The sequence below is a fragment of the Solanum verrucosum genome, unplaced genomic scaffold (assembly GCF_900185275.1).
Source record: "Solanum verrucosum unplaced genomic scaffold, falcon-dt-bn FXZP01000252.1, whole genome shotgun sequence".
NCBI classification, from domain to species: Eukaryota; Viridiplantae; Streptophyta; class Magnoliopsida; order Solanales; family Solanaceae; genus Solanum; species Solanum verrucosum.
In genome coordinates, this window is record NW_026019988.1 from 7,461,012 (window position 1) to 7,482,989 (window position 21,978).

Sequence of the window (21,978 nt, forward strand, 5' to 3'; positions counted from 1 at the left end):
TTAAGAGGAACATGAGTAGAACTTCATAAGACACTCATTTCAAGTCTAGTGGCTGTACACTAATATAAATACAATTTTGTTGGTCAAGCTGAGGAGGAATTATGGTTGTTTCTTAAAAGGAAAAACATAAGTAAATAGTTACACATGTAGTAGACATTTTCTGCTTGCAAAACAGAAGCAATATATATTAGCTACTTGTAACTCTTATCATCTTTAAATATATTTATCATATTATATAGATTATAAATATAAGAGAAACATCCACAGAATCAAAATCCAGTTTGAGAACTCATGGAGTAGAAGGGAGCTAAACAATTTTTACTTAACAAAAAGGCTAGTTCTCCCTCCCTTCCCACTGCAAGCTCAAGTTAAATAAGGAAAGCTATATTACATCTGCCATCAAATGATGGCTACTTATGGTAGAATGAAATCAAAGAATCACCTATGTGCCACGTGCAGGCGGTGCTCGTTGGCATTCTATACTACCACGGAATGGTTGTCAAGAGCAGCTAGGTTCTATAACCATCATTATAGAAGTAATCCAAAGCTGTGCCACTGAAGGAATCATTAGAGTGATGATAAACCAGACCTGATCAATTTCTTTTCCCATGGGAGAGCATATTTTTATGGATGAATACGCCCTGTATGCATGAAGCAGATTTTGTGTGTTCAATGATTCCACGCTTCCATAGTCCTACCTCCAATAACACTTCAGCACCATGCCTATTGAAGTATGTACAATATCTTCAACCAGAACCACCTGCAACTTCTGCTGCACGCTGCCTCATCATCTCCATGACAGCAGCTCTCCGCCGAGAATCAGCCTGCTGCTGCATCCTCCGCAAATGTTCTTTCAAATCTCTGTATAAAGGGTAAAAAGATAGCAAACTTTACATCGATAGTTGATATTCAAAAGTAAGAACTGCCAATGCAATAGGTGCAGAACATGATTCATTACAAGTCAGGAGTGGTGGCATTGTTACTAGAGATGTAGAAATAACGATAGATTCCTCAAGAATAGATTTAGGTAAGACCTCAGAGATATCTTGTTTATTGTAAGTTTCTCATCTGAGATATCATAAAAATGAGATATTTCATTAATGTATAAAGTGCAAGCCTTTTCTTAAACTGAACATGTCTGGGAATGGAATAACCAAGGGCATTCAACTTGGAATCCATAGATCACCACAAGAGATTACATAATTGAGTGTCAACCTTCTCCTATTGTGGTCGGGCCTTTTCATCTACCTCACTAGTCTTCTTGGTTAAGTAATCTTGAATACCTCGACCCTTGCACTACAACTCATCCGAGGAAGCCCAAGTTAAATAGTTTGAACATGCCATTAAGAAATCTGAAGTAATCATAACACTTCAATTTCCAACTCCCATATTTTTGGAACTAGAAGTATCGAATCTAAGAGACATGATTGGATTGAAGAGAGTACTAAGCAAATAATCGCAAAATATTACTGGGAAGGTTGTTGCCCGAAACTGCACAAAAAAGGGGAAGGTCTGTAAATCTGGTTGTCAGAACTGCTTGAGAAAAGATGGGTTTAGGTCGAAATCACCAAGCGCACCCCAAGAATCAGAAGCTAAAGTTGGCGGAGAACTCATCACGTGCTCAGTACGTGGATCAGAAGCGCCGCCGGAAACTGTTGTTGCCAGGGCCAGAGAGCGAGAGGTGTCTGGTGTTGGAGGAGCTAACTGGGCTTTGCTGTCAGAGCTTTCAAAGCATCGTAATAGTAGTATTATTTTTCGCAAGTTAGTAAGTTGCATTAATGCGGACAACCACTTGGGTCACCAGAAAATTGTGGTGACTAATTTTCTTTCTAGGAAGAGGCTGGTATTTTTGCACAATGATATTCTCTCACCAAGGCTCTTCTACCATGTGAGAAGTAAAGACACGAGACATTATTAGGATGTGTATCTATATTATAGTTATTCATAATAATCCTTTTCCACGTGAGACTATATACATTAATATTCTAACAGATCACAGATATCTAAGGAAGCATTAGCCAACAAACCTGCATCGCGGAACATGACATTCAGATACCTTGCATGCACGAGCATGCAATTGAAGGAGATACCACATCTTCTTACAGAGAACACAACCTCCAGAAACTCGTATTTTACACTGTATACCATGGCGGAAAAGCCCCTTAACTTTGCGACAGTTCACATATGGACAATGAGGAAAGCGACACTGAGAAGCATGCACCAGAAGCTCAAGCATCTTCTTAAGCTGTAGAGTTGAGGGGAGAAATCATGTCAGATCTCACATCTAGTATATATTTTTAATAAAATGAAAGAAAACATAATCGAGTAAAAAGAATTTTCATTTATATATAAACAGAACCATCTATACCACAGATGATAGTTGAACTGCAAGGTATCATTAAATCATTGTTCTCTTTATCTTTTCCATTAGGATAGAGAACAGCATCTAATACTTTTCTATTTCATATGAATTTTAAGATGTTCAATCAAAAAACTTCCAAGGAGATTTTGGAAAAGAATAGAAGTTGTCAAATATAACTTAGAAGGGATTGATTTCCTTATATGATTATTGGCATTTCACAATGTAGGAGCTAGCTTTTGGATTGATAAAAGCCCAAGATCCATTTCTTATCATATCGAATAAAATTATATTTACTTATCAAAAGAGCTACTTGGAGAATTGAACAATTAGACTCTTTTGGGGCTATTTTGTGGAAATAGAATAATATTACATAATGTCAAGATATACATAAGAATACAAGATCACTTTTATTTTTACATTACAACTTTTAATGAAAGAAGTTAAATCCCTTTTGATGACATAATTGGGATAAATTGACAGGTTATGCTCATCAGTCATCAAGCAACATCACTACAATGTTCTTACTTTTGATACCATCTTGGTGCGTCAACTATGAAAATAATATTTATTCATCCAGAAAAAATATTTTGTGGAGAATGGTCATAGGAATTTTTCTGAGAAAGAAAAGGTGTAGCATTTAGAAGCTGCAGTGGACTACAACTAACATATGGTGATTCAAAGAGGATGAAAAAACTCCCAAAGAACACAGTGAGGTGCAAGGGATCTAGAACTGACCGAAAAGTTGTATAGAGGACTTCAAAGACTAAACGTAGGAAGCAGGCACAAAACCACAAATTACATTAAGGGCCGAGAATGCACCTGTGAAACTCGTAGTTGCCTAGCTTCTTTATTCTGTGCATCACGCTCAGCCAAGGACGGATGCTTAGTCAACTTATGAGGATGATCAATCCCACCATCTTTCTGGTAACAAGCATTGCAAACATCATAATCTGCGCAAACTTCACATCGCCAGCCTTGACCAGCTTCTATATCAAGGTAACAAATGTTGCAAGTTGTCACGAATGCTGGTGCTGTGGGATTATGAAGATGGTAAAGGACCATCATCGAGGAATGTTTAGCACGCCTGAGGGTATCATATTGGTAATGATTTCCCTGACAAAGGCTCAAAAATGCCTGTCTTGTATCAAAAAACTCACTCTCGAGAATTTCATCTTCATCCTTCGTGTCATGAGGTACCTCCTTGATTTCACACTGGAAAATTTCATTGAAATATCTTAATCATGGAAACACAATACAAGTTCCAACTTTGGGCGGGGAAGGGGGGAGGGAAGAGAAATAGTTACTTGATAAAGAGTGTGCTTGTCCTTTTGATTAATAGGATGTCTTTCTCTATCTTCAAGTTTTTGCTCAATTTCATAACACCTGAAACAGTACCAATAAAGGCCAAATGTTATAAGGAAAAACACTAGGGAATAAGAAACTCTCTCTCAAATGGTATCTCTTACGAATATTTTCATACACCAAAAAGAGTATAACAAAAACAAAATGCAATGCATCCTTTCTGTTCTTTCTTTGGGATCCTAAAAATTCCCCAGGTTAATTTATTGATCAATATGCCATCTCTCTAATAGCTACATCAAAAAACACACAATATAAAGACTCGGAAACCATATGAACTAAATCTACCACGGGGACGGCGCAGCAAAATACTAAGCTTCTTCGCATAACATACTTTTTATGGGACAAATCGGTATATTGGGTCTTTATAGATGCTCTGTTGGAAAAGATTTTATTCTATATTCTCTACCTTCTCAGCATCAAAATTTTCCACTTCAATCAGTAAATATATTAATTATACACTATCTTTCACCGGAAGGGGAAAAGGAAGGTGGTTGAGAGAGGGGGGAAGGATAGTGTCTCAACACCACAACCAAAAATTGGTCCGTGAAGTTCTGCTAGCTAGACAGCACCCCCACCCTCACCCCAACACCAGCAAGGGGTTTTTTTTTATTCTCTGCCAAGAGATGGATTGTTGAGAAGGGGATCTATTCAATTCCTTCAATGGATCTGCTAAAATATATTTTCTGTGGCATTCTGTTTGAATCCGGAAATGGGCAATCAGTTCAATACAATGAACAATCGGTTGGCTTCTAGATTGCAAAAGACAACATGCTCAAAAAGAGGCAAATGACACTACAACCACCAAATAAAACCACATATTCTAACTCATATGTCCTGGTGAAACACACCAATGATGAGAAAGTGGAGGTGTTTCATTTAATGAGGACTTGTACTGCAAAGAGTAGAAGTCCAAGCCTCATAAATGAGAAGACGTATATGCTCTGCGAATGCCTAAAGAGGAATGACCAAATGACAGGCAAAGCTAGTTGCTTTAAAAAATTTAATTCCTGTCTTTGTTTATATACTCTTTCCCGCTTTGAACGTTGTACTGCGTCTTTTCTAGCCTCGTATACCTTTCTTCATATGAACACTCTGGCTGCCTCTGAGATCTCATAAAATAAATAAATTCATAAACAAACAGTTGGAGTTGCTGGTACTAGCTCTGATATATATCCCTTTAAAGGACTTGGCATTAAACTAAGACTTATATTCATTCTTCATGAGTGGAGGAAAAACAAAAACAGTTCATTTTCTACAAATGAAATTTTTACCGATCCACATACAATGTTGCAACAAAGCATGATTCTATAACAACCAGGAAATTTTTACAACTCTAAGCATATAGAGAGATGAGATCCATACTTGTCACAAAGCTGAAAATTCTCGCATTGCTTGCACTCCCAACGATTTCCAGAAACCATTAGACCGCAACAATGGGTACATGCATGCTGTAAATGAACCATAATAAAATCCTCCTTCATTGGAGAAATCGTTTCACCGAGCTGTGGCAAGTTTAAAAAGAAAATGGACAGAGTTAAAAGTGCAGATTAATGGAGACAGGCAGTATGATCATCAGCTTTTATAAAGAAGAATGGAAAATAAAGCAAAACAGAAACAAAACACTACACACTAAGATAACAAACGAGTGCAACAATTTTTTTTAAAATAATAGTGTCCATGCCAACTTTTGCGCACACTCGACTATTCCATCGAGTGCCAGCGACCTCGCACCAGTACAGGTTTGAGTAACTCTACCCACCAAGGCATAGATGCAGATAGGAAGAAATCACCAAGCTTTTTGTCACTGCTAGGGTTTGAATCCTGGTCTCCCATGGTTTTCAGCCACTGCATTAATGGCCAAACCTTTGGGTGAAATAAGGAGAGAAAGTTCACTCTAGAGCACAATACTAAATCATAGTTTAATTTCTCGGAAGTTGCAAGCCACAACTCCCATATTAACAGCAAATCAATCAACCAACTAGCCAATATATAGGAACTAGAAGGACAATGAGTAGACAGAGATGTTTAGCAATCAAAATTACTTTTTGCATTAGAAGCAGATCCTTAGATGTATTCCCAGAAAGATCAAATTGACCAGATTGTTTCAGAGCTCTTTTTGTTATGGTCTTCCTTATAGTTCCTTTTTTATGCTGCTTTCTCCCATCCTCTTCCTGCTGAAGTTGATAAATCATATCCTCTGCAGCACCAGGCCAATAGTCACCATCAAAATAAGGCAGACGAGCTGCAGTTACTTTAGCTTTACATTCGCCCGTGGATATGAAGAAATGGTTGTATAAATTAGTGAGCTCGACAACTATATTTTGCTCCTTAGCTTTTCTTAACATTGATAAATACCTGGAATATGAAAAACACTAGTGTAATTAATAACAAATATGAGAAAATACACCTACATACAGCAGTAGGTAATCTATATAAAAAAAACATTATTAAGCTCACCACTCTCTGAGTTTGTCAGATTTTGGGGTCTTCTGAATTTCAGGATGGCAATATAATATATAATCTTCACCCTTAAGTGGAGGACAAGCCCAAATATAACAACTCGTGAAACCACGCTTTTTGCAATATTCTAGATATCCAATCTGAGTGGAAACATATATACATATATATATATATATTAATATACAAACCAATAGAAAATATCTAGAATCAGCAATTGGAAGATGGGAACAAAGATTACCAAAATTTCATGGTACACAAATGTGCGGAGAGCCTCTCCAGACACTGTTTTGATCTCTGGCCTGAAATATTTAACAGAATCTAGATACGAGAGATAAACCCGGCGATGATTTGGCTGTGCGCATTCAGATCCAAATTCTTGAACATACATGCCAAAGAGGCACACCTCCACACCTTCAATTCTCTGAAATAACAATAACACCTGAAGAAAGCAACTTTTCAGTCCATATTCCAGAACTCAAATAATTATCGCCAAATTGCAAGTGGAACATAAAAGACAAGACTCCTATCTGAAGATAATGCCACGATTTAAACATATTGAGACATAAGATTGTCTGAACATTACCTTTTGGCATGTCATTAATCAGTAAATAGTCGTATTTCAGAAACAAGCTTTGAAACTTGGCCTCCTATGCTCAAATTATGATCCATACTTTCTAGGATATCAAACGTCCCCCCAAAGAACACCTTCTTCATGATGGAAATGGAGGAAATTAAAAAAATTGAAGGCTATTCAAGATCAGGAGGGAATTTTCAGACAATATTTCGGGTCATGGAAGATGAAGCAAATGAATATGTACGACCATGAAGGTATCACTTTTGCATGTGAAACATCTTTTCTCTAATGGCACACCAGCCCTAATCTCTATATATAGAACGGTAAAGGGTCAAACATACCCATGAACTATTGAAAATAGACCACTTTTACCCTTTGTTAAGTTTTGGGGTCAATTTAACCCCTGCCGTCTATTTTGGGCACCAGATCTACCCTAATGTCTAACAGCCAAAAACATCCCTCTCTTTTAGTGGTCATTGGATCGCCACAAAAGGGTTTTGCGGTTAAAAGTCATCACAAAATTTAGTTTTGTTTTCTGAAATCATTTCGCTTGCATTTGGCCATAGATTTCCAAATATTTTTGGCAAATATTATTTGGGTGAAAATTTGGTTGAAATTTCACCGCGTGTATGGCCATAGTATTTGGGAAATATATTTCACTTTTTTAGAAAAAATATGATTTATACCCATAAATTTAAAGAACTATCAAAACTAACCATAAGTTTGTATTACAAGTCAATTGGATCTTCGTTGCAAGAAATAACAAGTACTGTCAATGACACTGGAGCAATGTGGTAGTTTAGAGAGAGTGCAACAAGCATCATTCCATATATCGTGAAGTAGACAGAGCCGATTGTTCATCATTTTCATCAACAACCATATCATCACTTTCATATTCATTGAATATTTCATCACTACTTTGGTGTTCACGTAAAAAATTATGTAATACAGCGCAAACAACTACTATAGAGGGTGTTTTTGTAAAAGATAAAAGTTCGGTGTATCCCAAATAATGAGATTTGGCCCAAATACTAGTTTTTTCTAGTATTTGGGAATTAGGATTATTTGCCAAATAATGACAAATTGTATGGACAAACACTATTTGCCAAATTTTTTGCCAAAGTTTACTTGGGAAATCTATGGCCAAACGGGTCCTTCGTTTTGGCATCTACTGAGTAATATATTTCAATTGATATAGTACTTACCAATGGAGTGAAATGTTTTAAAAGAGAAATAACTATTAGATACTATTTTTATTATTAAATAGGAAGATGTAGTTTTAGTCCCTGAGTTATTGCCTAATTCCGATTTTTGGCATCTACTATTTCAATTGATATAGCACATTTAACCTTTCATTAAATAAAGTGTGTAGTTTTAGTCCTTTAACCTAACTTGAAGCTAACACGTCAACTTTTAAATTCTTTTGTTAACCACTTCAGTGGAACACATTTAGCGGTAGGCTAATTAGAGTTTATCCTCATTTGCAGTTTCGTCTTTCTTGCATCGAAGACATGAAATCATGGAGAACAAAACAGTTAAGCAGACCTAATTATCTCAAAACTAATCACATTAGTAGCTGTCTTTCTCAACAGTAAAAACCAGTAACCGAAGATTGTAAGTTGCAACACAGATCTATTTCAGATGATGCACCATCTGCTTAACTATTTAGTACTAAAAGAAAGAAAATCAACGTTAAAGTAAGATTGTAAATAAAATCACATAAGTTGAACTACTGGTAATAGTAAAAACTAGTCTTGTTTTAAGAATGTTGTTATTAATTATGCTACTGTCCAGTGGAACTTGGCACAAAAGTTATTCGCACATTACAATTCTTCCTTATTCTTTGACTTGACTGATTATATTGTCATAGCTAAGTTAACTACAAGGAATTTATGAAGCGTAAACTCTGAGACTCTTAAGTAGTATGCTGCATCTCTTTCACAACTACGAAAGTAGTCTCCATTGAAGGGGATATAGACAGAATAAGAAGTTAACGGTGTTAACATCAAATGAGGTTGAAGGACTAAAATTGCACATTTTATTTAATTAAAGGTTATATGATCAGCTCATTAACACAAGGACCAAAAATAGAATTAGACAATAACTCAAGCACTGAGAGCTCTGAATTGTTTCGTTGCTAGACATAAGGGTAGATGTGGTCCCAAAAATAGACAACATGGGTAAAATTGATCCCAAAACTTAACAAAGGGTATAAGTCATCTAATTTTCAATAGTTCTGGGGTATTTTTGAGCCTTTTCCATATATAGAAAATCGTTTTCTTGTAATTCTATTAGGAAACAAGGACATGCTCCTATACAACTTCTATGACGTGACTAGTAAGGAGCAGAACCTACTTCAAGTTTGAAAATTTGATGTTGGAAGTTGAGGGATTTGTTTATTAATGTTTGGTGGATTCCTTTGTATAACGGAACAACAGACTATATCTTGTCGAAAAAATTACAACTTTTTTTGACACTAGTAACATTTGTATTTCAGTCGGTACTTAGGTAGTACTGAAAAGCCATACTTACCAAAAAGAATAAAGAGGTTATGGTGTTTCCAGTGCTAAACCAAGCTCTAGATGGACCCTAAAACATCTAACCTTCTGCAAGGAAGACTGAGGGAATGGAACAAAAGCAACTATGGAAGTCTGGGAAATAGGAAACAAACTCCTTCCACAAGGTGCACAATTGGATAATGCAGTGGAAAATGATAATATTCAGGAAGAAGACTTGTTGGTCAGAGCTAATTTACTGATGGAAGTAGAGATAACGCCAAATACAGAGAGATTGATGGAAGTAGAGGGAACGCCTAATCAACATGCACAAGGATTTGGGGTAAAATGGAGATCAAGTGGATTTTCTTTGACATCAGCACAGTCAGTTATTCTGTTCTTGTTAATGGGACATCAGTAGATTCTTTTGCAGCTCTAAGAGGATTGCAACAAGGAGATCCTATTTCTCCTTTCTTATTCCTATTGGTGATGGAAGGTTATAGTAGAATGTTGATTGTTGCATATGTAAATTGGCAGGATAAGAGATTTCAAAGTCAACCATAGCAGTCAGAATCTATTGGATGTTTCACATTATTGTATGCAGATGATACATTGGTAATTGTGTGATGCAAAGGTTGATCAACTTAGGCATCTTGTTATTAACGGGAGAAAAAGCTTCTATTTTGGATTACCTTTAGGGGCCAAGCATAGAGCCGATAGTCTATGGGAAGGGTTTTTACATAAATGTGAAAGAAGGTTAGCAAGTTGAAAGAAGCAGTAACTATCATTGGGAGGGAGACTGGTACTAGTCAACAGTGTGCTAGATTCACTTCAGACATCTGTGATGCCTTTATTTTGTAAACCTGATAAGCTCAAGAAAAGAATTGACAAGATAATGAGGAAATTCTTCTTGACCATAATATAAGGACAACTGAACAAGGACATTTACTTTCGTAAAATCGAATGTTCTTACGAGGGAATCATGCCTCTCTTAAAAAAAAAAAAAAATCTCAGACTTCAGAATAAAAGCCTGTGGAGGAAGTGGTTAAGGAGATGTACTCAGAAGTAGATGCCCATTGGGTTGGTGCGATTAAGAACAAATATGGAGCAGAGGAGCAATGGCGTACTAGAGAGTTAAAGCTGCCTTAGGTGTTTTAATTTAGGAAGACATTAGAACCCATTGACCCTGTTTTAAGTCTAAAATAGGGTTCAAGGTGGACAATGAAGTGAAGATCTCCTTCTGGAAGGATAAGTCAAATGGAACTGAGCAACTGAAGAGCCAGTTCCCTGATTTGTTCATTTTTTACTGGCAGCAAATAATTCAGCTTCTTTGGCAGACAATAAGAGAATAGGAAGGAATATCAGCTCCAGAAGGAATCTCAACGAGCAATGAGGCTAACAGTGCTGTTGAACTTTTCAACCAATCAAATCTCAGTGACGCGGAAGATGCCATCAGATGGTTGCTCAACAGCAAAGGAATGTTTACAGTGTCTTCTTGCTACAGAGATCTCACAGGAGAAGTGAATCTAGAAAAGCCTTGGCCTTGGAAGCAAATCTGGAATTATAAAGCTCCTCTCAAGGTAACTTGTTCACTTGAATTGTGAGCAAAGAAGCTTATCTTACTAATGACAATATACAAAAAAAACCTCTAGCTCAATGCAATAAATGCCTCCTATATGGATTGCACTGCAAACTTACCACCCAACTGTGACAGATTTTTTCGGAATATTACTGGTCAGCATTGAGTCATGCCTAGTTCAACAAGTGAGTTGCTGAGATTCTGGAACAGAAATGGTCAAAGGAAGAACAAGCATAGGCATAGGATCAAGGGCCCAGCATCATTTGGTGAACTATTTGGACAGAGAAACAGTGGATGTTTCAACGATTCTGCTGATTCTATAGTAAACATGAAGTTTAAATGTGTATTTATTTGTTTCGCTCATGGTGTAGATTGGAACATGTGAATAATGTTGAATCAGTTATGCAGGTGATACAATCCCTAAAAGACTAGGAAATTAAATAAAAACAGGCATGATTTGCTGTTTTTTCTTCTGTAAATAGTGTACCGGCTGCTACAGCACATCCTTTGTTGCTTATTTTCTTTAAAATCATCTTACCTTTTCAGAATAAAAGTTATCGAGATACTCCTGCAACTAATTCTCAGTATCATAGTGCCAGATAAAGATATGTGACATTCATTCAAATCATTAAACCCGAATTGACATTCATGAGCATGATTCAGTTCTGGTTGAAGGTACCTTTGATTTATACGGGAACTCCAGCGGATAGTTCTCTTCCTGAAATATCTCAAGAAACCGTGGTTTGACTTCTAACTTTTTGTCCACTGATGACACAATTCTTACAACAAGTCCTTCTGCTCCAGGAACCTGCAAACAAATATAAGTAGGAGCAAAATTAGGGAGGCACAAGTGAACTTGTTAACACCACTGCCAAATACTAAATGCAGAAACAGAAGTTAGAAAAAGCTAAAGATGATATTTTTTCCCAATGAGAAAGAAGCATTGATGGAGAAAAGGCTGACAACAGTTGACTTGTTCACTAATAATAGCTCAAACTCCATGAGCTACAGAGGAGATGCAAATTCACTTACAAACATCTCCGACACTTGTAGCTGCAGATCAGCACCCTAGAACTTTAATTTCTAATTTCTCCCTCTAGAAGACTGGCCCTAATCAACTGGACTATAACAACAATACAGGTTAAAGTGACAAAAGCAGCATCCACAGAAAGAATCAGACCTTGATTGTGGATGTCTGGGCCTATTAATTTTTATATAATACGACTACCCTCCATGGTTGAAATGGAGAGGTTTAACTGAATGTTATGTGATAAGGATGCTTACCAAAGTAAAAGGTAAGTTCTATCGAACAGTGATAAGCACAGTAATGTTATATGGATTGAATGTTAAAATTGTTAAATTCAACACATCCACAAAAACTGTATTCCAAATACTAAGATGGATGTATGACCATACAAGATTATAAAAAGACTAAAAGTGATCACATTCGTTAGAAAGTGTAGGAAATACTTATTAGCACCTATCAAGGATGAAATGAGACAATTGCTTGAGATAATTTGGTGAAGGCATCAACCTTCAAATGCACCAATCAGTAAGTCGGAAACTGTGGTGGGTGAAGGTGTTTAGAAGGACAAGCAAGACCTAAAATCACATGGAAAAGTAGCCTCAAAGGGCCTCCAATTCCTTGGAATCCACGCAAACTTCGTTAAGGATAGAGCATAATGGAACAAAAAGATCTATAAATGATATCAATTAGCTGGGTATGTGTTTTAACCATGTAAGTATGTGTACTTTAGATCCTATGCTTTCTAGGAGTCATTTGTTATAAAGTGATAAAGTATACTGGGGTTTCCCCCAATTTCTAATAAAATTATTTACCAAATCAAAAAATAAAGTGATAAGGTTTTATTGAACGTTTAGGCATGCTATCTAGAACTGTTTTAGCCCCAACATAGAATTTATGTCATTATAAATAGAGAGAACTTCTAGAACTTTTTTATTTATTTAATTAATGCAATTTTGGACTGAGATTAATTTAAATGGACAAACATGGTCGGTCGGAATTCACATAATCAACCCCAACTTGTTTGGAACTGAGTGCAGTAGTAGTTGATGTTGTTGTTTACTTATCAGAGGAATCAAGTCTCAATGCATTAATCATTTATCCTGCAAAACATTAACAAGTCAAGCCAATTGACTTACCTCATCATAACCTTTTCCTTCACGCTTTGCTCTTTTTTCCCGTTCCTCCTTCAAACTATTAGCTAATCGTTTCTCAATGTGATCGCTGAGAGTTGTTTGAGGCAGATCTTTTGCTACAAGAACAGCACTTTGTGGTAAGGGTTTGCGCTCACCTCTTTCAACTTCTGCTATGTAGCAATTGGGACAGGTATATTCAGCTTGCCCGCCATCATTCCTTCTACCATTAAATAAAGCACAAATCTGATGTTGCCAAGCTTCACATTTATCACATTGCACCCACTGCGCAAAGCAGTAACCACTTATGTAACGGGACCAATAAAAATTAAAACTAGAAGAAAAGAAAGATGTTATTGACAAAAAGCATCGACCATACAAGTTTCCAAACCCCCATTTCTACAGTAAACTACTGAGGAAAAACTGTGTTGTGCACAGGCCCAATATTTGTTCACAAACTTACATTTTTAAGTGGTTTTAGTTAAATGATTTAAAATTTTCCATCTCAAATAAGCTATATATATGTATATATGTGTGGTAGTAAATCATCATATTTAGTGTAAAATGAATACCGAGAAAATTACTAATATTGGTAAATTTTAAGTGGTGTTGATTAAATAATTTGAAATTTTTGCTCTAAAATAATTTTATATGTGTGTGTGTGTGTGTGTGTGTGTGGTAGTAAGTCATCTCATTCTTTTTTCTCGCAAACCTAAAGTGAAGGAAGCCATTGGGATGTCCTTCATCGACCGTCAATTTTTTACTCGAAGTAGTTACAAAATTTTAACAAATATCAATAACATTCAAAACTACAGGACATGAATTTAAAACTAAAGGGTGTAGCTAAAGTAGGTCCCGCAATTTTGGAAAAGTTGTACATATTTAAAATTAAGTGAAACAAAAAAGTTGTTTTTTTTTCTTCTTCCAAAAATACCCTTGTTGAAGCAGGCACGTCGACGGATTGCTGTCTTCTTCAGCCTCAACTCTCTCTTATATAAAAAGAAAATAAGATACTATATTTGTCAAATAAAATGCAAAGAGTATAGAAAGATACCCATTCTTCAGTCTCCTCATCATTCCTCTTTTTCTCCATCCTCGCCTTTGGAACGCTGGTTCCATCAACAACAATGGTGTCTCCACGGGCCTCATTATAACATGGAATGCAAAAGTAGTGTCGTGTATCACCGGCTCCAATGGTATAATACATCGCATTACGTTTAATACGAGCACCACATGGACTACAATATATGGGTGGAGGTTCAAAATTTAGTTTCTCAACTGCACATAACTGACAAGAGTTTTCACTCATAGAATGCTCCATTGCTTGATTTTTTTCTGCTTTTGCTTTGCTCTGTCAAGCAGAACAGAACAAAAAGGAACAAGTTTACTCATACAGATTAGAAATAAAACCAAACATGTCACCAAAATGAAGACCATATATAGCAACAAATCAGCCGCTTGTCAAACTACATGCACTGAGGATCAATAGAAAAAGAAATGAGCGGTAAACAGTTTTATTGAGTCTACACGACATGGTAGAAGGATTACATGAAAGAAGTTAAAATAGTGCATTTCCTGTAAATAGCATAGCACTTCATTATCATCAGCAACTCTTAGTTAAGCCTTATAGTACTTGACATTTTTTTTTGAAACAGGTAACTTTGAAATAGTACTTGACATTTGACAACTACTAAGGTCTGACAGATCTTATTAGCCACTTACTGACTAGAAAGATAATTAGACACATAACTACCCGAATTACCCATTGTTCTTCTTCCAACTTCAGCAGTTCAGCTAGAGGAAAACAAACTATTAATTTTAAAATATATATATTTATAACAATGGTGTTATGGAGGAGCTTGCCTGGCGCCTGCTCCTCGACTAACCTACCGGGCACCTGCTATCTCCAACCAGTACAAGTACCACATAACTTCGTCAGGCTTAGAGAGAAATAAAGAAAGCATTTTTTGGCTTCTGCTAGGATTTGAACCCTGGTCTTCCATGGTCTATTCCAGATTCATTGACCACTAGGCGACACCCTTGAGTGCTTTCAACAAATTATGAATGATCTGACCAGCAGTTAGGAAAGCAACCGCATGCTCTTGACATTGAAAGAATCATTTCAGATCAAAGAAATATAAATTTCACTTCACAGTATGCCTCATACCTTTAGAATACTTGGTCAAGGTGTAGAAATGCTAAAAGAACAAAGAATTTCTGAAAACATGTTCTCTATTTAATCTTTTAAGCAACTCAGGCCACTTCTTCATAGGGAAGGTTACCGAACATCGGATTTTTAACTAACTGGTTATCAAGTTCTTATCTAGATAAAGAAAAGAAAGTAAAATCACTCGTTTAAATGACAATTTCTTGAACAACCAAACTGCACATATCCAAAATGTAGTGTGCCCGAAATATATTTGACTGACCTGGCCTATCCATTGTCTCAGACCTTTAATGTGTTCCCGGACCTGCTCTGGGGTAAAAAGCTCCATCATCGAGACACCCTTTATTTTAGGCTTCCCAGATTTGGATCCACTTGTACTTTCAGAGGGCGCTGATGTATTTTCCTGTTTAGGCTGATCTATGTCCTTCTCAGTATTACCATTTTCCTCCTTCACAAGACAACCTGGAGTACTTGATGCAAGAGAATCACAAGCAAGCCTTTGGGTGTATTTATCATCCAAATTATTCTTTGCTATATCAGTACTACCAGGACCAACTTGCACAGCATTTGCAAAAGCTTCCATCTGTACTTCAGTGACTTCAGCCTTCATTACCACAGCATCATTCTGTTCAACAAACTGAGTATCTTGCAAAACATTAGACTCACAGGCCGAAACAGGCACAAAATTTTCAATTTCCAAGATATGAGGTTGAGAAGATGGCTCTATCTTCATGCGTTTAAGAGAAGGCTGCAAATCTTCTGGAGTTTTAACTGCCACTGGACTTGGGTTGCCAGTCAACTTAGAAGCAGTTTCAACAGCATCATAGGTTCTACAAATACCATTGAGGGAATTTGTCAAATCAGAAATATAGCCAGGACGACCAAAAACTTTATGTTGTGTCTGCATAAATTTCTTGACTGGAATGCAAACGGGACAGTTTACATTCTTGCACTGCCTATAATGATTAATTAAAACCTTTGTTTCAGGGCACCGAAGATACCGGCAATCAAATTTACTGCATCTTTCCATATGCCTCAATAGTTTTTGTGCATGTATGCAATTGGTTTCAGGGCATTTTCCTTCAGGAGCAGAACATCGACGTGCATGAATCAAAAACAACAGCCACCTCTGCTGATTAACATACTGCCGTTCACGAGGAACATTACCAGATCTGCGCATGGCACTGCTCGAATTATTGGTTTCAACTATTCTATTAGCAACAGATTGACTGGCCAAAGATCCCCCTGTAGATAAATTATTGGGCTGAGCTTCCTCTTGCGTGGAAGTTCTCTGACGCAATTCCTCTTGAGCATTCGGTTCAAAGAAGCTACCTGGTATCTGAGACCCATCTTGAGATTTCGGATACCGTTCACCCTGCAATACTGCACCTGCATAAACGCTGTTAGAGAGATGGCTTAAACCAAGAATCAGCAATAAGCTAGTTTGGACGCAACATTGTTGCATTGGATCTGAAGACTGAGAAAGTAATGAACAGATGGATGCTGGCTAAATTAGAGAAGCAATTGATTACCTTTAGATTGCTCTCCAAAGGTTTTCTGTTGAAACTGATTTTGCAAGGCTTCATCATGATTTTCAGGCTCCGATTTTACTTGAGTACCAGGATTAGATGGCAGCTGAGCTCCAACAGCACTGCTCCTTAACACAAGTTGTTGCTGCTGACTTTGTAGCTTCTGTTGGGATAAATGTTGAGCAAACTTATGTTGATGCTGAAATTGTTGAGGCTGCTGTTGATATTGTTGAGGCTGATGAGAAGATAAATGGGCATCTCCCAGATAATGCTGGGACTGAAAGTTCATCTTCTCCGATTGAACGACAGGTTGAACCTTTGCATTTGGCATCTGCAGAGAGGCAGTCAAGTTTGACGTATTGCTCATCAAAGGGGAGTTTGTTTTTGACATGGACTGTAAGGCTACAGCACTCAAGCTCTGACTACTGATGACTGTGCCTGCAGAAGACACAGGAGTATACAAGTTTCAGACACTTAAGTTTCAGTTTGCTAATACCATATTTATCACCTGTTATCAAAACAATGAAATACTTCTAACATATCAAAATATGGGAAGTAGCGTATTGCAGGAATTAGCTTAAAGGTATGTGTTGTGCTGAGGAGTCACCTTGCATTTCTGGTCGCTGATGTTCATCAAAATGTTGAGGTAGCGACTTTGGGGAGTCTCCATGCATGGTAGCGGATGTATAACCCTCAGAGGTTGCAGGACCATTCAAATGCTGCAAATTGTTCCCAATCATTCCAAGCCCCTCATTCAGAGGCGCAGTTGACTGTACATAGGATCTATTCTGCAATCCTGACCTGATTCCACCACCCATATGGCTGCCAAGTGTATGCAGTATACGGCTGTTTTGACCAGAAACATTTTGCTTTTGTTGTAGTGTCTGCGACACGGTTGTGGAATCAACCCCAGAAAAGGCAGCACCACCATTAGATGATTCCAAATTGATGTGAGACTGTGCACTGGTATTATTATTGGACTTATCACTATTACTAAACCCAGGAGTGGGAATCATTTGGCTTGTTATTCTTTGTCCACCCATGGATGGTACCAGGTTGTTCCCACCAGAATTGATTGAGAAATTGGATGTAGACTGCTGATATCCATTTGCCAAGGGGCCTGCAAGGATGAGTTCTGTTACACCAGAGTGAAGTAAATATCTTATTATTTGGAAAGAAATAATGCCTAAAAGTAATATCATCAGCATAAATAAATGAAACACCATGCATACTGCCAGAGGGGAAATTGGTTGTCCGCACAAAGTTTCCAGAGTTAACTGCAGAGGATGTAATAGTACTTCCGGCAGTCACAGAACTGTCGACAGATGATGTCCCAATAAGGGACGCATTCAAACTTCGAGGCATGCCTGGAGTTGGTATCATTGTACCAATGGAGGCAGATGAATTTATGTGGGAGAATTGTTGGCTATGATTATTCCGAGGAAGGCGTTTAATCACAGAAAGTAATCGGTTCTCCAGAGTCGATAGATCCATATACTCCTCCTAAAAGCATGAAAAAGATGAAGCATCATTCACAAAATGAATATAAATGACTTTCCATGATAGCACAATTTTTTACATCGTACTAAATAATAAACAAAAATGGAACAGCAGTAAACCTTTGTCGAAGCACTCTTAAACAAGCTTTCCTCCAGGCGTTTAACTAGATCCACAATCCTCTGATGTTGCATCTCCTGGATTTGCTGCTGCTGCTGCTGCTGCCGCCGAATGAGATAATCATAGCTGGACAATAGAAAAGTTGTAAGGTTCGCATCAGCTATCATCAGTTAACTCAGAAGCAATGCGGAAGAATCAATTCCATGAAAAAGAGATTTAACAAATAATTGGGAAGTTTGGAAGAAGAATCATGAACAATGCAAAAACAAGAGCATCTTTTTGGACCAATTGAACAGAGAGTACATTATGGAGAACCTGAAAATAATGAACCAATAAGCTCATTAAACAACATAATTCAAGTTGTCAAAAGCACCCAAGAAGCTTTATACGTTCACACACCATATCCCTGTGCATTCATAAAGTGTTTATTCTCATGTGCAGGACAGTTTCAAGTTCTTAAAATACCATGCCGGACATTTATTACTTGCTAGAAATACATTTTCAGATGGTTTGCAAAAGAAATAGAGGGATCAAAGGTATGTATTCCGCAGAAACCAGAAGATCTCATGCACCAAGTTGGCTTACCCCACAATAAGTAAGGTCAATATTGATTTACTTCTTAAGCTCTTAAGGGGTTACAACCTCCCAAAATCAATCAGTGTTTGGTAATAAAAGAGCAGATTACAAACCCCACCACAAGATTTTGCAATAGCTAAACACCTCAAACTACTCTCGTTCATCATATTCTATTGTTGTGTCTATTTATCAACTACGTACTCTAGTATTTCAAAGTTGAAGTCCTTTCTAAAATTCCTAACTAAAAATACTTTTATAAGCTTTCCCAATCAAAACAGAACAATAGCTTGTTGAAGCAGCTTTCAAGAGAGTCGGTGCTTTACATGAGCTAGAGAATGGCAAGGGACCCAGCAAACGAAAATTTAACAGTCCGTTTTGCCTCCCTAAAAAATCAATGCGCAGAAGACTTGGCTTTTCATATAATCGTACTGGAGTAACTTAAAGAGCAAAATATGTGTATCCAACCTCTGAGTTTCACATATGACCTCCACCAACAATTCTTTCAGCATTGAAGTAGACTTAGTTATCAAAGAAAAATGTGTTAAAATAATGCAAACAAAGTTGGTCATTAGTAGCTCTTCACCTCAGCCTGAGTCTACACCATCCAACTCCACACATCCCCCCCTAATAGGATTGAGGAAGAAATAAATTGCCTTAAGAAAATACTAATGGACGCCTAGATATATAAGACATCTTCCTTTTTATTTAGAAGGAAAAATGATATCTTCCTTTGTTGATCAAGTTCAAAAAAAAAAAATCTTCCTTTGTTGATTTTAAGATCAAAAGAAGAAAGACAAGAAATATAATATCTTACATCTTTCGTGAAATAGATCTGCGAACTCTCACGAGCTCAGACTCCATATTGGGTATAGTACGATGAACACTTGGATTTTGCATCTGTGTAGGAGAAGGATTTCCATTCTGCTGGGGTGGCCCAGGCAAAGAAGTGCCACTTTGATTTGGAACCTGCCCTGAAATCTGCCCCGACATTTGCTGAAAATTCATTTTTTTTCTTGTATCTTTCTGGATAAGGTATACTTCATAAGTGGACTATCAGTACCCATTCAAATGATTGAGAATCCCACACATCATTAGCTTTTCAATCAAATTCGAGAATGTTGTAAAACCTACAGTTGAAATAATACCAAAGATTTAAAAGGGAGTCTGTCTAGTTTATCACATTATCTAAAAGATTCCAGGAGAAATTGCAATCTGAAGGAGGAAATTCGCAAAAACAGTAGCTACAACATGATGCAACTGATAAGCAAAAAGAATAACAAAAACCAATTCTCGTGTATCTGAACAACAGGGTAAGGACATGAACAGCAATACATTCCCAGTGACCAGGACGCCAACTAACTTCATCACTAAACAAACAGACTCTACACATAATTCAAAAGAGCGACAACATTGCATAAATTGAACAAGAACAAAAAAAATACCAATTAATACTACACTTGACTCCAAATAAAAGACAGTGAGTGATCATGTTGCCCATTCCGGAGCTGGAAAAGAGAGATACAGGAGATGTAACCAAATTAAATTTAGATCACTGTGTATGACATGGATATAAAATAAAATATATTATTTATGCAGTTCAAAACACAGTCCAAGGAACTGATGCCATGTTTGAACAACGATTACATTAACCATAATTGATGATCATTTACATTCACCAAATCCAAGAAGTAAGATGGTATAATCACTTAATCGACAGGTGTATACTCAAGAAAGAGGCCCCTAAGGAACTCTCTAAAGCCGAGCTTCAGTAAAGCCCAAACATTGGTGCAGAAGCTTGATCATGCCCCAATATCACCTCAAGTTTCAAGCTGGACACAACTGTTCAACTAATTTAAACAACTCAGCCAATGTGAGCTTCCAAGTACAGCCGTTCCAAAATCCAGGTAAACTATGAATATTGTGGCAAGTCAACAGCTAGAGTAGAAATAGTCAATGATCAATCCTCTGATCACGACCTTACAACAACAATATATCCAAAGAAAAACAGGGAAATTCTTGAGCCAGAGCGGAAAAAAGGTACAAGCAAAAACAAGCTCAGCTAATTAAAACTATTATAATAACCAAATGAAAGATGAAAAAATTATCAGACTTAATACATGAACCTATAATCACCCAAGTGGGTCTGAGCAGAGTAGTGTGCAGGCAAACCTTACCCCTAAATGAACTTAAAAACACAACAAAAACATAGCTTTCTTAATCAAATTCAATGAGGGCATAAAAAGCCCTAATTAATTTTTTTTTTAAAAATCAATTTTGAACATAGGAAGAAAAAGCCACTTCCATAGAGAGGAACTGAAGAAAGCTTAATCCAAACCCCTATATAAAACATTCCATTACATTTTGAATTTCAAAATTCCTGCAAAAATCACTGGAATTCCCCTAATTTCAGTACCGACAGAAATTGCAGAAGTTGTGAAGAATCAACGAAAATTCAAGTAGATTTTTGGGAGACGAAGATAGGGTTAACCGTCGAACCTTCGATATCGAGTGGGTGGATGATAGAGCTACGCCGGCGGCGGTGGCGACGATGATTATTACGGCGACGGTGAGAGACAGCGAGACGATATACAGAACAAAGAGGGACTTTACGGGGATGGCGAAAAGTTGAGGTTTGGAAGACTATTGGTAGATTGTAATTTTAGTTGCATGTCTCATTGGTTGAATTTAGTACTAATATAAATGTTGGAATTAGTTTTGGGAAATAGATGTTTTAAAAAAATTACCAAAAAAAAATAATGTTTTATAGGATACTATTAAAATATGAAAATTAAAATAAATTATAAAAAAAAAGTAAATTTAGTTATAACTTAATTTAACAAAATCTTTTTTGTCAAACCAAAAGGAGTATATAATTGATGACATAAGTTATAATTTGGTATGTCATTATAGAATTACTATTTTTGTATTGTCGAGTCATGTGTCGATTTCGATATCTGAAAGAAAAGTTGTCTGGCTTCTATTCGGAGCAAGCATCGTAACCATACCGCTATAAAACAATTCATAGGAAACAGAGCTAGAAAACGACATTCAAATAGCACGAGACTTTGTCGAGTCACGTGGTCGACTTCTTTATAGGAAA

General features: G+C 36.9%; 1 protein-coding gene across 2 annotated transcripts; it reads right to left on the reverse strand.

The window, feature by feature from the left end:
• Positions 1–357: 357 nt before the first annotated feature.
• LOC125818565 (histone acetyltransferase HAC1-like) lies at positions 358–21,543 on the reverse strand. Of its 2 annotated transcripts, XM_049498056.1 has the most exons (18): positions 21,375–21,543; positions 19,693–20,005; positions 18,305–18,428; positions 17,909–18,188; positions 17,293–17,805; positions 16,689–17,123; positions 15,419–16,545; positions 14,044–14,340; positions 12,996–13,274; positions 11,512–11,640; positions 6,423–6,623; positions 6,182–6,324; positions 5,767–6,079; positions 5,087–5,226; positions 3,667–3,745; positions 3,182–3,574; positions 2,028–2,245; positions 358–861 (listed from the first exon to the last, which is right to left on the reverse strand). In XM_049498056.1, exons 2-18 carry the CDS (start codon positions 19,881–19,883, stop codon positions 747–749), a joined length of 4,977 nt encoding a protein of 1,658 aa, XP_049354013.1. In that variant the 5' UTR covers positions 19,884–20,005; positions 21,375–21,543; the 3' UTR covers positions 358–746. The 2 variants fall into 2 exon arrangements, with proteins under 2 accessions (XP_049354013.1, XP_049354012.1); XM_049498055.1 differs by lacking the exons at positions 19,693–20,005; positions 21,375–21,543 and having other exon boundaries at positions 15,419–16,539; positions 18,305–18,403.
• Between the last annotated feature and the right edge of the window lie 435 nt (positions 21,544–21,978).

Coding starts and splice junctions, on each gene's coding strand:
- LOC125818565 (XM_049498056.1), bottom strand. CDS start 19,883: ATGAATTTTCAGCAAATGTCGGGGCAGATTTCAGGGCAGGTTCCAAAT. Junction 18,189..18,304: donor TTAAGAGTGCTTCGACAAAG/GTTTACTGCTGT, acceptor TCATGCTTTTAG/GAGGAGTATATGGATCTATC. Junction 3,746..5,086: donor AATTTTCAGCTTTGTGACAA/GTATGGATCTCA, acceptor GTACTGTTTCAG/GTGTTATGAAATTGAGCAAA.